Source organism: Takifugu flavidus, chromosome 13, assembly GCF_003711565.1.
Source record: "Takifugu flavidus isolate HTHZ2018 chromosome 13, ASM371156v2, whole genome shotgun sequence".
Lineage (NCBI taxonomy): Eukaryota > Metazoa > Chordata > Actinopteri > Tetraodontiformes > Tetraodontidae > Takifugu > Takifugu flavidus.
In genome coordinates this window covers 11,290,118-11,302,164 of record NC_079532.1, presented here as the reverse complement: position 1 = coordinate 11,302,164, position 12,047 = coordinate 11,290,118, and the positions used below count along the sequence as shown (strand labels likewise).

Genomic DNA, 12,047 nt, shown 5'->3' with positions numbered 1-12,047 from the left:
TGAGAAAAAAAAAACCCAAACACTTTTTGCTGAAATGCCAGAAAGAAACCAGAATTCCAGAAGTGATGCTGGTGTAGTAATGAACTAATTAATTTCATGTCTACAAGGTCTCATTGTGGTTGTGTGTTGATCTTCAACAGGGTTTATTTTGGACTAATGGAAAACAACATTCCTATTATGGCAATGTTTTCTTACAAAATGCAGCAGATCAATACATTCGAGGATGTAGAACCTTTATTACATTAAGAAATGTAATTAATTTGCTACAGTTGCTTGTGTTGAATGCTTGTAGGTGGTTATACGTTCCCTCAGGAGGGGCATTTCCCAGGCTGCTGAACTGACTGTTGCCCAGCTGGTGACTTTGTCTAGTTTATTTCTCTGTATAATAGCAGGAAGGTTAGTTTTACCCACTAAAAGTGTTCAGATTAGGTAGAAAGCATTCTTTGCTGTTAATGATTAAATGAGTTCCCACACTTGTTCTCCCTCTAATGGGAGGGCCAGCTGAGCCTTACGAAGCACCAAAATATAAAGTGACTTTTTAATGATTGAGAACCAAGCTGTGTTATTAAAATTGATCAATCTCACTATTGATAAAAGCACCGGCTCCACATCAGTGCCACCGTCAGCTGCCTGTATCAGGAACCTTGCTGGGTTGAAATGTGAGTTCCTGGTGGGCTCTCCTACTGAGCACACACTTGGGGTGTGAGTGGATGTGGCAAACGATCGCTGTCCACGTCGTGCGCATCAATTGCAGCAACCGTGCGGGGCAGAATCTCTAAAGGGTACTCCTCCAGGATGTTGTCCACCTCCCGCTGCACGCGCTCAGGCCAGGAGACGAGGTCAGCCTGCATGCTCTGAGCGGCCTCCACCAGCCGCTCCTGTCGAGCAATGAGGCCCGACAGCTGCTCCAGGTTGTGATTGAGCTGCTCCAACACCGGGTTGGTGGCACCGGCCCCGGCTCGGTGCTGCTCGCCCTCGGCGCTGTGGAACCGCGGCGAGGCCTGGCCCGACATGTAGCGCTCGAACTCCTCGGGGGACAGGTTGAGAGACTGAGCGTCCAACTTCTCAATGAAGGCTACAGCGCAGCACTGGATGACAGAGGTTAGAGGATCAGGACTCAGCAATATAGAGCCAGCAGTAATTTAAAGGGTTAACCAGAGATAATCTAGTCTGAAAATACAGTTACCCGTTATACTCCCACTCCGACACTTTGGATAAGGTCATACTGTAAATGACTGACTGACGGTTGCTGCTCAATTAATTTGGTTTGTTTTAATCATAGATAAAATGGAAATGTATTCTAAAACAAATCAGAAATTGACTCGTATAATCATATATCATGTTTTCCTCTCAATACCCAGGCAAACTGATGGAGTGTGACGCAACTGCGACCACACATGGATGCCGTTCTGTATTCTCGCCACCAGATGTCGCCAGATCTCAGCCTGGGCTTTGGATTTATATATAAATATGACCTGAATTAATACTGTACTTATGTTTAGTTTTTCCGGTAATACTCTTATGTGTTTTTGATTTTACGTGGATTTAAACACTGGTAAAGTTGTGCAGCTGACATAAATGAGCTTTCTTTCATTTGCAATGGGGGATTTTTCACCAGCTTCCTCTTTAACATCATTACTGGATGTTTAGGAGGACCACGGGGTCAAAACAGGGCAACGCACCAGGTTGGTGAAGTAGTACGCCTCCTCGCCAGTCATCAGCCTGCTAGGATTACAGAAGCGAGTGATGTACTGGATGTTGGACTGAAGCCTCGGCGGGTTGGCCTTGAGCACAATGTAAATAAGCGCCGGCAGGAAGTCGTCGGCTGAGGCGGGCTCATTTTTAGTGCTCCGGATGGCGCTGAAGATGTGCTTACAGCAGCGTTTGATGCATCCAAGCTTGTCCTGCGGCACCTTCTTTGAGTCCATTTCAATGATGTCTCAAAAAGGAAAGAAAGAAAAAAAAAGGACTTAACACCAAAGAGTCAATATTTAGCTTATTTTAAGCAATTTTGGAACCATCTGTCATCTTTGACGGTTGACTTTCTTTGTTAAAACACTAATTATGTGCTTATGAAATAACCTGGGGGCTGTTATTATTACAACAAGCACTCTGGAGGCGTAGCCATCCACACCCACCTGTTATTGCGTTGACCACCTTGTCTGAGACTTCGGGGATTTCTTCCTCTATAGGAACACACAGCATCTGAATGGTCACCCAGTGCAGCTCCCTGAAATACAAGTTCAAAGATGTAAAGTCGTCTGTTTATCTGCCGCTGTTCCAAACACGGCTTCTCACCGTATCCTCTTCTGTATGGCCAAGTCTTTCCTCTCGTCGTCGGTGGTTTCCGGACAGAAGGCAACCTTATACATACGAGACATGATGTACTTCTCCACTTGGTCCATCACCTGCTCCACTGACTCCGAGGAGCCTGGGGACCAACGTTTTGAAGAAGAAAAGCTTAATTGTGCTTCAATGGCTGTTATTTAACGAAATGGGGACTGCAAAGATCTGAGAACGAACCCTTGAAGTGACCGGTCAAGCGGTCGGCCATGTTCTGGTAGAAGTCCTGGACGCATTCGGACAGTTCGTCCGCTTTCAGCTCCTGACGGGTCGAGAGGCGCAAGTGTCAGTTTGGGTTTGCGACATGAGACCCGGGGCGGAGAAGGCCTTCTCTAACCTTCTTACTTGACACGGTCATGATGAAAACCCGGCACTGCTTGAGGATCTCTCGTCCCGGCTTGTGGAGGTTTTTTAAGAACTCCGTGAAGTCCTTGGACACCTGGTCCATCTCCAGGCTGGTATGGCGGTTAATGGATGGACTGATGGTCCTGCCTTCCTGGGTTTCTGGCACAGGAGGAGTTTGTTGTTAAACCTTAAATCAATGTCAGGCATCTGAGATGGACTTTATTTTCATTCTTATTTAAAACCAACTATTTTTCCCTTGTAGCCAATTCAGAATCTCTTTTCTCTCTGTAAACCTTCCCAACCAGCCAATCAACTTTACTTTTTCTTATTTGATTATTATCAAATTGGCTTGTATTTGTGGGTGGGTTTAAGAAAACTGAAAGTTGTGTTTAAAGCATGCTTGAGACTGTTTTTGTGGCCTGTGGTCAGACTGATTCCTATCCACCTCTCTACCTTGTGTGACTGTGGATTCTACATTAAGCTAATTTTGCCCAAAATGTTGTCATTATTTATGATAATAACACGCTCTGCTGTCTGACCAGGCCAGACAAAAGTCGACATCCTACCTTTCTTAGGGGTGCGTGACGAAGAACTGCTGAAGAACTTCTTCACAGTGGTGACTTTCCGTGTCTTCTCATTGGTTTTCTTCTCCTCAAATTTGGAGAAGGGTCCCAGAGACGCGGGAGCCGGGTGTGTTTGGGATGCTGCGGCCTGGGACTGGGACTGCGTGCCCTGGGTGCTGGCATAGGCTGCCTCCTCCTCTCGCTGCAGCCTGGCACACATGACAAATAGCTTTCAATCGTTTCAATCCTGGGTAAACGGACACAATAGAAAGCATGAACCCGCCACACTGTAGCACAATATACTGAACGTAGGGAATAAAAATGTCGGCGCTGATGCAAACAGGCTTACTTCTCTGCCAAAGCCCAGTCATCCTGGATCTGCTTCTGCCGCACTTGCTGGTATTCCTCCCTCCAGCACTTGGAGCACAGGCCGTGCCACGCAGTGTTACCATAATAACCGCATCCCTTTTTGCAGAGCAGGTCCGACTGGTCCACATGTATCCCTCGCCGCTGGCTCATGATGTGACAACCTGGAGGGGGGGGAAAGAAGAAAAGATCTGCGTGTTTGCACAAGTCTAGTTTGGGAGGTTCGCATGGAAAGTGTCTCAGTTCAGCTTTGGCTTGCAGGTGTGTGGGCAACTCTCACGGTCTACCGCAGACTAATCCATGGATAAAAGCTTCGGAACATCAAGTGTGTCTAACCAAACAACCGAGGCTTTGGGAAAATGCCTTTCATAACTGACTCTTGCGGCTCCCTGCTTATTAATCTATTATCCGTCTGAGTGATAGACACGTTTTTAGCGTTCTGAACCGTAATACTAACCCTTGAGACAAATGCCTTAAGACAAGTGTCACTTGACCTAAATGCCCCAACCATCATCTTTTTCCACTGGTTTAGTCATTGTTCACCAGAGGCTCCGGTTAGCGGTACACTACACTACAACGGTACAGGTTTTTAGCTTAGCTGTCAAAAAGACAAACCACTCGAAGGGCAACTGATGAACATCACGATTAAGACATATTTTATCAAGCCACGGACTTACTTTGATATCGGCTGGAACTGTTTTTACCGATTTAACACGGATACAAAGCTCCAGCAGAACGCTGGCTGCTGCAGACACTGGCGGTGACGTCACGCCCACAACACGGAAGTATGCTCACGACATGACGACATAGCTGTTAATTAAACGAAGAACTAATGATAAATACATCGGGATGGATACATTTCCGTGTAACGTAGCTAGTAACGGGGAATGAAATATTGAATATTGAACGTAATATGGAACAAATTAAAAACCTTTCTTATACTCCTGGCCTGGGTTTGTTTCGTTTTGAGAGTTACGTAACAGGTCAATGTTCGCTACATTTATTTATTTATTGGGTGGGAGGAAGTTGATAAGGGTCAATTTACATCATTGAGCGAAAAATGGTATTTGTAATACCCAGATACGTCATTCTAAATGGTTGAGAAATGTTGTTTTCACGCTGAATTATTAAAAGCAAGCTGTTAGTCAGAAGCATATTTTTCCATACACATTTTAATAGAAAAAATAATTAATGTAATATTGGATAATCGTGACCGTCGATCGTGGTTTTCTTCGTCCCTAGGAACCATAGTACGCTTTTCCTTTTCGACCGGACGCGACACAAAGGCGCACATGTTCTCCGTTTCCTTGGTAACATCGATTATACATTCGCTATTTACAGGGCTTTGAAACGCGAAATGGACGTCCAGGAACAACGTAGGTCATTTAATCTCATCTTGCCACAAGTAATGTTGCTCAACAAATGTATGAATTTAGAATATAAATCCAAACTATTCATAAAATCACATTTAAACACGCTAAGGTTAGCTAACCAGCAGCTAGTAGGTCTAGTTTTTGAGCCTTTGTGAAGTATTTATGTTCCAACGTCGCTTTATTGCGAAATGCAATAATTCAGCTTTTTACAACAAATGGTCGTGTGGTTAAAATAGGAGCTCAGATGGTCTTTGTAAATATTCTGTAGATGGAAGGTCCTGTGGAGAGAACATGGTTGACATGGTGGACTTGGATGAAGAAAACTTTGCTAGTTCCAGGTGGGTTCTCTCTAACTTTCTTCAAAACCTTTGAAGAAAACCAACATCTCAGAATACCAATTCTTAACCCATTCCAAAATCGTAAATATGCGAGAGGGCAGATAATGTACGAGTAAAAAGTGAAGGAAAGATTTCGCTGCCGCACTGATCAAAGACTTCCTCCAATGTTGATGAAGATGTTTTGCCTGACTTGAACCTCCTTTTGTGCTTCTCATTTCAGTTCTTCAGTCACCGATGCTTCATTTGATGCTGTTATTGGCTGTATAGAGGATATAATCATGGGTATTATGGCTTTTCCTATATTGTTAATCAGGTCTCCTTCAATACTACGGAACTACCCATGGACAGAAATGGAATGGACTTAAATAAAAAGGAAAACGTGCTGTACATCATTTTTCTTTTTAGAGGAGAAGTTCCAGCAGCTTCAACAGAGTTTCCTGGAGAAGCACTACCTGGAGTTTGATGACTCTGATGAGAACAAGCTCAGCTACACAGCAATCTTCAATGAATATGTGAGTTATTGGACAGCTTGTTGCTTTATAATGAAACTCACACTCAGCCTGTTCAGTACTTTATCGTTCGTTTGACTTTATTAATCTGAAGTCTGAGTTTTTTTCCAGGTTAATTTAGTGGAAAAACACCTGGAGGAGCAGCTGATGCAGAGGATCCCTGGCTTTAACATGAGCACATTCATAGACATTCTCATGTAAGAGGTGACATCTAGATTTCTCCCTAAGTAACTCACACATTTCTTTGCTCAACACATTACATTAAGATATTTAAAATGATTTCGTAATTGACTGATTTATTATTTTATCAGACATGAGTAAGTCAACTTGTCTGATGGTTCTTTCAAATCCCGGCTTTATCGTGTGGAAATCGTAATGACGTAAAGCTGCATTCTTTCCGTTTCATCTGCAGGCAGCACAAAGAGGAGGTTTCTGGTGATATCTTTGACATGCTGCTGACATTCACTGACTTCTTGGCCTTCAAGGAGATGTTCCTGGCATACAGAACTGTGAGTTTAAGCAATAAACCGATACCGATCCGATACTTTGGCAATAGACTAATAAAAAGTTAATTATTATTATTAATGAAACAAAGATCCATGTGTCACTAGCGAGTCATACAGTGGTATGAGAAAGTTTGGGCACCCTTGACAATTGGCATTATTTTTATTCACCAATCATTGGGTGTTTTAATTCACAACTTAATTTTGATATATCAAATAACTGATGAATACATTTTTGATACACCCCCATCTGAGCACGGACGCCACCACTTTGGTCTCTGGTCCGGGCTTCAGTCCCACTTCTGTGGTTGTGTTTGTACAGGAGAAGGAAGGCCGCGGTCTGGACCTGAGTCAGGGGCTGCTGATCACACCTCTGATCCCCAGCGGCTCTGAACAGCTCGGCTCCAGTGGATCATAGTGACACACAAACACATGCTGCCCCCGACCTCTTCTATTTTTTTTCCTTCAGATGTTGTTTATGCGCCTTTAAATGTGTTTAGTCTTATTTTCTGTTACACTGCTGCTCACACTGCCCATAAACCCCAGTTCCTAAGATGGCCCTTATGTTTCCCCTTGAATCTTGAACGTGCTGTCAGGAGCTTCTTTAAGTGTAAATGATGGACTTAGGTCTTGCATTAGACATTGCGGCTAAGTGGAATATTTCAATCTTATTTTATTGGAATATCCAGGTGGCTGTTAAAGGATTATCCTCTTATTTGCGTTGGTGCGTGAGCTCTAAACTTGCCGGCGCTGGACCTTTTCCAGTCACCCTTCTGGGACTATCATGGAAGCCATTTTATATGAGTAAAAGTTAAGGTTTGCCATCTTTGCCTGGTATTTCAAGAAAATGTATAGGAAAACATTCTTCTGTACAGTGATGCTTTATGATGTTTTTAACCTACATTTGCTCATTTGGACTTGGTGCCTGTTTAAGTGACTTTTATATGTATTGGGTCCAGTTTTCCACGCAGATTCAGAATGTTTACTTGTCAAATGTGAAATAATATTTATGCCATTGAATCATGTCAATTTGTTGGTACAGAAAAATGTCAATAAAGTTATGAAAGCCTTTAAAAGCTGAATGCTTTATTGGAACACACACATATCATCAAGCTATTGAGAGAAACATAGCAAGCTTCACAAACCCGTAATAACGGCCGAAGTAATTAGCGGTAGGTATAAAATGAGACTTTAGTGAGTACGCAGGCTAACAGAGCACAGCAGAGTGGTCTGGACATTTATGCTTTGATAGTTCCTCTCTGGCACTTTGGCTTGTTTCTTGTGTAACTCAGCACTTTATCATGTCAGGTTATTGATGCCAGTAACCACTGACAGGACTTACGCGTGCAGATTTAAAGCTCTTTAAATCGGTTCCAAATGATGATGTCAAATGAGATCTGGCGATAGATTTATGTGCTCTGCAGTGGAACACTTTGCTGCATAAATCTGCCTGCTATCACATTGTTGTCATGTGCGTGTGGTTAATAATCACCCTAAGAGCAGTAAAAGTAGCAATTTTAGCAAGAGCGATTTCCAGATTATTCTCAAATCCAGTGGCTGTGAAATCACAGAATTTTTGTGTCAGGAAAATATAGATTGATCCATTTAAAAAGAATTCAGAATTCCATTTTTCTTAAAAACAAAAAAGGACACATTTATAAAAATAAAATTACCAAATTTCTCAGGAATATATGCAAATGGTAGGGAACTTAGCTTCAGCTGCAATGTACTGTTTAATGCCCTGGAGTCAGTTGGTCTCGCACATGAGCAGAGCACCACTTTCACAGCGGCTGTAGTTCAATATAATTCTGCCCTTTATTATCAACCTTAATTTATTATTCATTATAACTCCATATGAATCTGTATCTATAGTAAACAGACTCTATGATAAAGTGTTTAAGCTGCCAGAAATGAGTATTAAATCAGAATTATGTACATATTGTACTATATCATTACTTGCCTAATCTTATCCAAATGAAATTCGATCAGTTTTTATTACGGAGCTTTAGGTCACCCTCGGCAGCCGTAAAGGTCCTGGGACGCTCTGGATGAACCACCAGCTGATGTTTTTAAGGATCACAGTATTTTCTGTCTGGAGGAACATGAGCAGAACCTTCTCCTGGGGGGACTTTCCACCCGTCTTATGCTGGCACTGTGCTGGCAACATTTCCTCTGTCTCGCTTCCACTCCAGGTAGGAAAAGACAGCACTAATACCGTACGCCAGGGTCACCACGGCGCCGAAGAACTGGCAGACAGGAAGGAGAAAAGAAATAGATTACACGTCTTAGATGAGTGAATGGGGAGGAGCAAGGATGACATTTCTGGCTAAAACAATATATAAGTGTGTGTGTGTGTGTGTGTATGTGTGTGTGTGTGTGTGCGCTATAAAGGTACCAGAGTATCAGAATACAGCTGTGTTGCCGGTCCAGAAAACTTCAAATGGCTGATTGAGGATTAAGATGTGATTTCAATGTTAAAGGTAGAATTGAGTTTAGTTTAAGTTAGCTGTGATGGACAGAGTTGGTTAGAGTAGACCCTGATGAGGGATAGAGTGGTAGATGATGGGTGGATGGATGGATGGATGGATGGGTGGATGATGGGTGGATGGATGGATGATGGATGGATGATGGGTGGATGGATGGATGATGATGGATGGATGGATGATGGGTGGATGGATGGATGATGGGTGGGTGGATGGATGGATGGATGGATGGATGATGATGGATGAATGGGTGGATGGAGGATGGATGGATGGATGGATGGATGGATGGATGGATGATGTGGATGATGGTGGATGATGGATGGATGAGGGGGGGGGGTGGATGGGTGGATGGATGGATGATGGTGTGGATGATGGATGATGATGGGTGGATGGATGGGTGGAGATGTATGGATGATGGATGATGGGTGGATGGATGATGGGTGGATGGATGATGGGTGGATGGATGGATGGATGGATGGATGATGGGTGGATGGATGGATGATGGGTGGATGGATGGATGATGGTGGATGGATGATGGATGGATGGATGGATGATGGTGGATGGATGATGGATGATTGATGATGATGGATGGATGGGCGATGATGGATGGATGATGATGATGGATAATGGGTGGATGATGGATGATGGGTGGATGGTTGGATGGATGATGGGTGGATGGATGGATGGATGATGGGTGGATGATGGATGGATGATGATGATGGATGATGGGTGGATGATGGATGATGGGTGGATGGATGATGGATGGATGGATGAATGGGTGGATGGATGATGATGGATGGATGGATGATGATGGATGATGATGATGATGATGGATGGATGGATGGATGATGGACCTGTGTACATAACTGCCCCACTTTGCCTTAATAATTGTGCATTGGCTTCAGACAGCAGGGAGGAGGGGGTGGGGGAGGGGGTGGTGGAGGTGGGTGGGTGGGTGGTTACTGTAAAGACTTCCTGTCACATGACCAGCTGCTTACTGCGGCAGCTCCCAGGTAAGCCTCGAAGAAGAAGCCCCGATGCGCCGTGGCGGCGTTGGTCAGGAAGGCGGTCAGATAGAGCACAGCTGCAACGCCGTTATACATCATCATCTAAACAGGGAGAAACCACATCGGGTCACCATTCCTCGGAGCCAGTAACGGGTCCTGGGCCGGGCCCAAAGCAAAGTTGTCCTACCACCAAGACCCAGGGGACGGAGATCATCCTGTTGATGCTGAAGAGGCCGACGACGAACAGGCCGATGGTGAGGAGCCAGAGGGTGACGGCCACAAACATCACCCAGCCGTACGCGGCCGTGTGCACGGAGGGGGTGCTGGCGATCAGCGCCCAGTGGATCATCCCCAGGACCTGGAGGAGGGACACACATTTTAATAAGGTTCTGCTTTATAGGCCCGTGGCTCCGTCCGTCCGTCCATCTCCTGTCCCGCCACACAGACGGCCCATTTTGTATGCAGAGATCAGGTGTCCTCGGAACACACCTGATACGTGCGCACACACAGCTGCTGCTCTGACGGTGACCTTTTACGGAGCGCCAGAGAACGCAGGACAACCGTCCCCACATAGTTCTCAGTCCTCTAGATGGGACGCTGGTCCCTGAGTTCTCAGTCCTCTAGATGGGACGCTGGTCCCTGAGTTCTCAGTCCTCTAGATGGGACGCTGGTCCCTGGTCCACACCATCACAGGACACACTCACTCACACACACCGACGACCCGCAGGCGCCAGGTTTCACTCTGCGTTTTAGAGGTTTTCACCGCAATAAAGCCGCGTGTTTGCAAGGCCTTCCACGGGTTGTGCACGTGGTGGCTTTATCACAGGGAGCTGCCGTTCCTTCATTAACCTTTGAACATCATAACTGCAGTAAATTTCAAATCTGCCGGGTCACTAATGCCATCTGTCACAAGACTAATGACAAGTTGTTTCACAACAGCAATTATATAACAATGGGACTCTCCCACACACATCCTTGTACTTCTATCTTTGTGAGGACCTTCATAGGTATAACCCCCCCCAACCTGATCCTCACTCAAGCCCTGACTTAAACCCAAGTATACCTTAAATGCTCAGTTTGTAGCAAGTACAAGAACACACACACACACGGACATTAAAAACCAAGAATTTGCTTGTTTATCTGCCCGCTAGTTATTTAAATAGCAAACCGATTAAATGTAAGCGAAGTCGCTAAAGCTTCAGTTCTCTGGTTACATCAACGCTCCCTGCACGGCCCCACTACTACACCACCCTCGAGAGAGACGTAAGGAGTTGACAAATGTTTAACAAAGTTTACATTTTACACAGGATGAACATTGTCCTCCGATCCTCGGAGGCTAAGCTAAGTTCACCGAGAAGGTGGAGCCGCCACTCCTGGTTATCTGCTCCATGAAACCACACAAGCAAAGTGGTGAAGCTGCTGTCATGTTGACTGAAATCTTAATCAGTCACCCACGAGGACACAAAGAGCATTTCAGCCGAGCATCCTGCATGCTTGCTCAAGCACAACCATATATTAGACATATATCAACATATCATATACTGTGTCCTTGGACTTTTGTCTTTGTGAGAACCTTTCATGCAAAAGGTTCTCACTTTGCTTGTAGACTCACTCACACACACACACACACACACACACACACTCACACAGATTTTTAGTCATTACGTACTATTTCAATTATCATGAGGATGGCCAAGACGTATCGGAGTAAGTCCCTGTCCATCATGACGGTGACATTAGCGGCCGGTCCTCTGAATCTGTTCCCCCCCTGGGAGTGGGGGGAGCTGGTCTCCGTGCTAACTTCTGCCATGGCGTGCGTGGGAATCGGTGGCTCGGGAATAGGCGCTCCAACAACCGAACCCCTACGGTCGACGCGTGGGTCTCCTCCTCGGAAACGTCTTCAGGAAAGGTGAGGTCGAGCTGCAGCGCCCATTGGCTTCATCCACAAAGTCTTCAAACTAGAAAGCGGGTTAATCCAACATTAGTGTGATAAATGAGGGTTAAAGATACAGAAGAACTGGAAACGGAGAAAGAGCTTGAGGGTCAGAAAGAGCACAGGTAAATTCTCCAGTGACTGCGTTCACCTGACAGGTGTTTAACGCTGCTCCCTTCCTCCCTCTCTCTCTCTCTCCCTCCCTCTCTCTCATTGTTATTTACACCCTTTTATACCCCCCCCCCCCCACCACCCTCCTATATCATTCTGACGCCTCCCATATG

The 12,047-nt window shown here is 45.0% G+C and overlaps 3 protein-coding genes across 5 annotated transcripts; 1 reads left to right on the top strand and 2 right to left on the bottom strand.

The window, feature by feature from the left end:
- Positions 1–216: 216 nt before the first annotated feature.
- Positions 217–4,429, bottom strand: rabgef1 (RAB guanine nucleotide exchange factor (GEF) 1). Of its 2 annotated transcripts, XM_057052364.1 has the most exons (9): positions 4,295–4,429; positions 3,601–3,781; positions 3,255–3,460; positions 2,681–2,847; positions 2,524–2,605; positions 2,299–2,431; positions 2,139–2,230; positions 1,683–1,939; positions 217–1,088 (listed from the first exon to the last, which is right to left on the bottom strand). In XM_057052364.1, the coding sequence occupies exons 2-9, from the start codon at positions 3,768–3,770 to the stop codon at positions 681–683; spliced, it is 1,515 nt and encodes a 504-aa protein (XP_056908344.1). In that variant the 5' UTR covers positions 3,771–3,781; positions 4,295–4,429; the 3' UTR covers positions 217–680. The 2 variants fall into 2 exon arrangements, with proteins under 2 accessions (XP_056908344.1, XP_056908345.1); XM_057052365.1 differs by lacking the exon at positions 4,295–4,429 and having other exon boundaries at positions 3,255–3,498.
- arl2bp (ADP-ribosylation factor-like 2 binding protein) lies at positions 4,267–7,416 on the top strand. The gene is made up of 8 exons (XM_057052457.1): positions 4,267–4,402; positions 4,860–4,993; positions 5,259–5,328; positions 5,549–5,610; positions 5,734–5,840; positions 5,949–6,034; positions 6,250–6,346; positions 6,663–7,416. Exons 2-8 carry the CDS (start codon positions 4,975–4,977, stop codon positions 6,756–6,758), a joined length of 537 nt encoding a protein of 178 aa, XP_056908437.1. The 5' UTR covers positions 4,267–4,402; positions 4,860–4,974; the 3' UTR covers positions 6,759–7,416.
- On the bottom strand, positions 7,399–11,978 carry pllp (plasmolipin). 2 transcript variants are annotated; one of them, XM_057052459.1, is made up of 5 exons: positions 11,915–11,963; positions 11,500–11,788; positions 10,018–10,188; positions 9,822–9,932; positions 7,399–8,586 (listed from the first exon to the last, which is right to left on the bottom strand). In XM_057052459.1, the coding sequence occupies exons 2-5, from the start codon at positions 11,638–11,640 to the stop codon at positions 8,482–8,484; spliced, it is 528 nt and encodes a 175-aa protein (XP_056908439.1). In that variant the 5' UTR covers positions 11,641–11,788; positions 11,915–11,963; the 3' UTR covers positions 7,399–8,481. The 2 variants fall into 2 exon arrangements, with proteins under 2 accessions (XP_056908439.1, XP_056908438.1); XM_057052458.1 differs by having other exon boundaries at positions 11,500–11,978.
- Between the last annotated feature and the right edge of the window lie 69 nt (positions 11,979–12,047).

What these genes read in the sequence shown, in the direction of transcription:
- arl2bp (XM_057052457.1), top strand. An exon ending in TATAGAGGATATAATCATGG is followed by an intron (nt 5,611 to 5,733) that starts GTATTATGGCTT and finishes TTTTCTTTTTAG; the next exon opens with AGGAGAAGTTCCAGCAGCTT. An exon ending in TGTTCCTGGCATACAGAACT is followed by an intron (nt 6,347 to 6,662) that starts GTGAGTTTAAGC and finishes GTGTTTGTACAG; the next exon opens with GAGAAGGAAGGCCGCGGTCT.
- rabgef1 (XM_057052364.1), bottom strand. Translation starts at nt 3,770, where the DNA reads ATGAGCCAGCGGCGAGGGATACATGTGGACCAGTCGGACCTGCTCTGC. An exon ending in GCCATACAGAAGAGGATACG is followed by an intron (nt 2,231 to 2,298) that starts GTGAGAAGCCGT and finishes CTTGTATTTCAG; the next exon opens with GGAGCTGCACTGGGTGACCA. An exon ending in CGTACTACTTCACCAACCTG is followed by an intron (nt 1,089 to 1,682) that starts GTGCGTTGCCCT and finishes TCTGTCATCCAG; the next exon opens with TGCTGCGCTGTAGCCTTCAT.
- pllp (XM_057052458.1), bottom strand. Translation starts at nt 11,640, where the DNA reads ATGGCAGAAGTTAGCACGGAGACCAGCTCCCCCCACTCCCAGGGGGGG. An exon ending in TCCTCATGATAATTGAAATA is followed by an intron (nt 10,189 to 11,499) that starts GTACGTAATGAC and finishes TCCCTCCTCCAG; the next exon opens with GTCCTGGGGATGATCCACTG. An exon ending in CTTACCTGGGAGCTGCCGCA is followed by an intron (nt 8,587 to 9,821) that starts GTAAGCAGCTGG and finishes CCTGTCTGCCAG; the next exon opens with TTCTTCGGCGCCGTGGTGAC.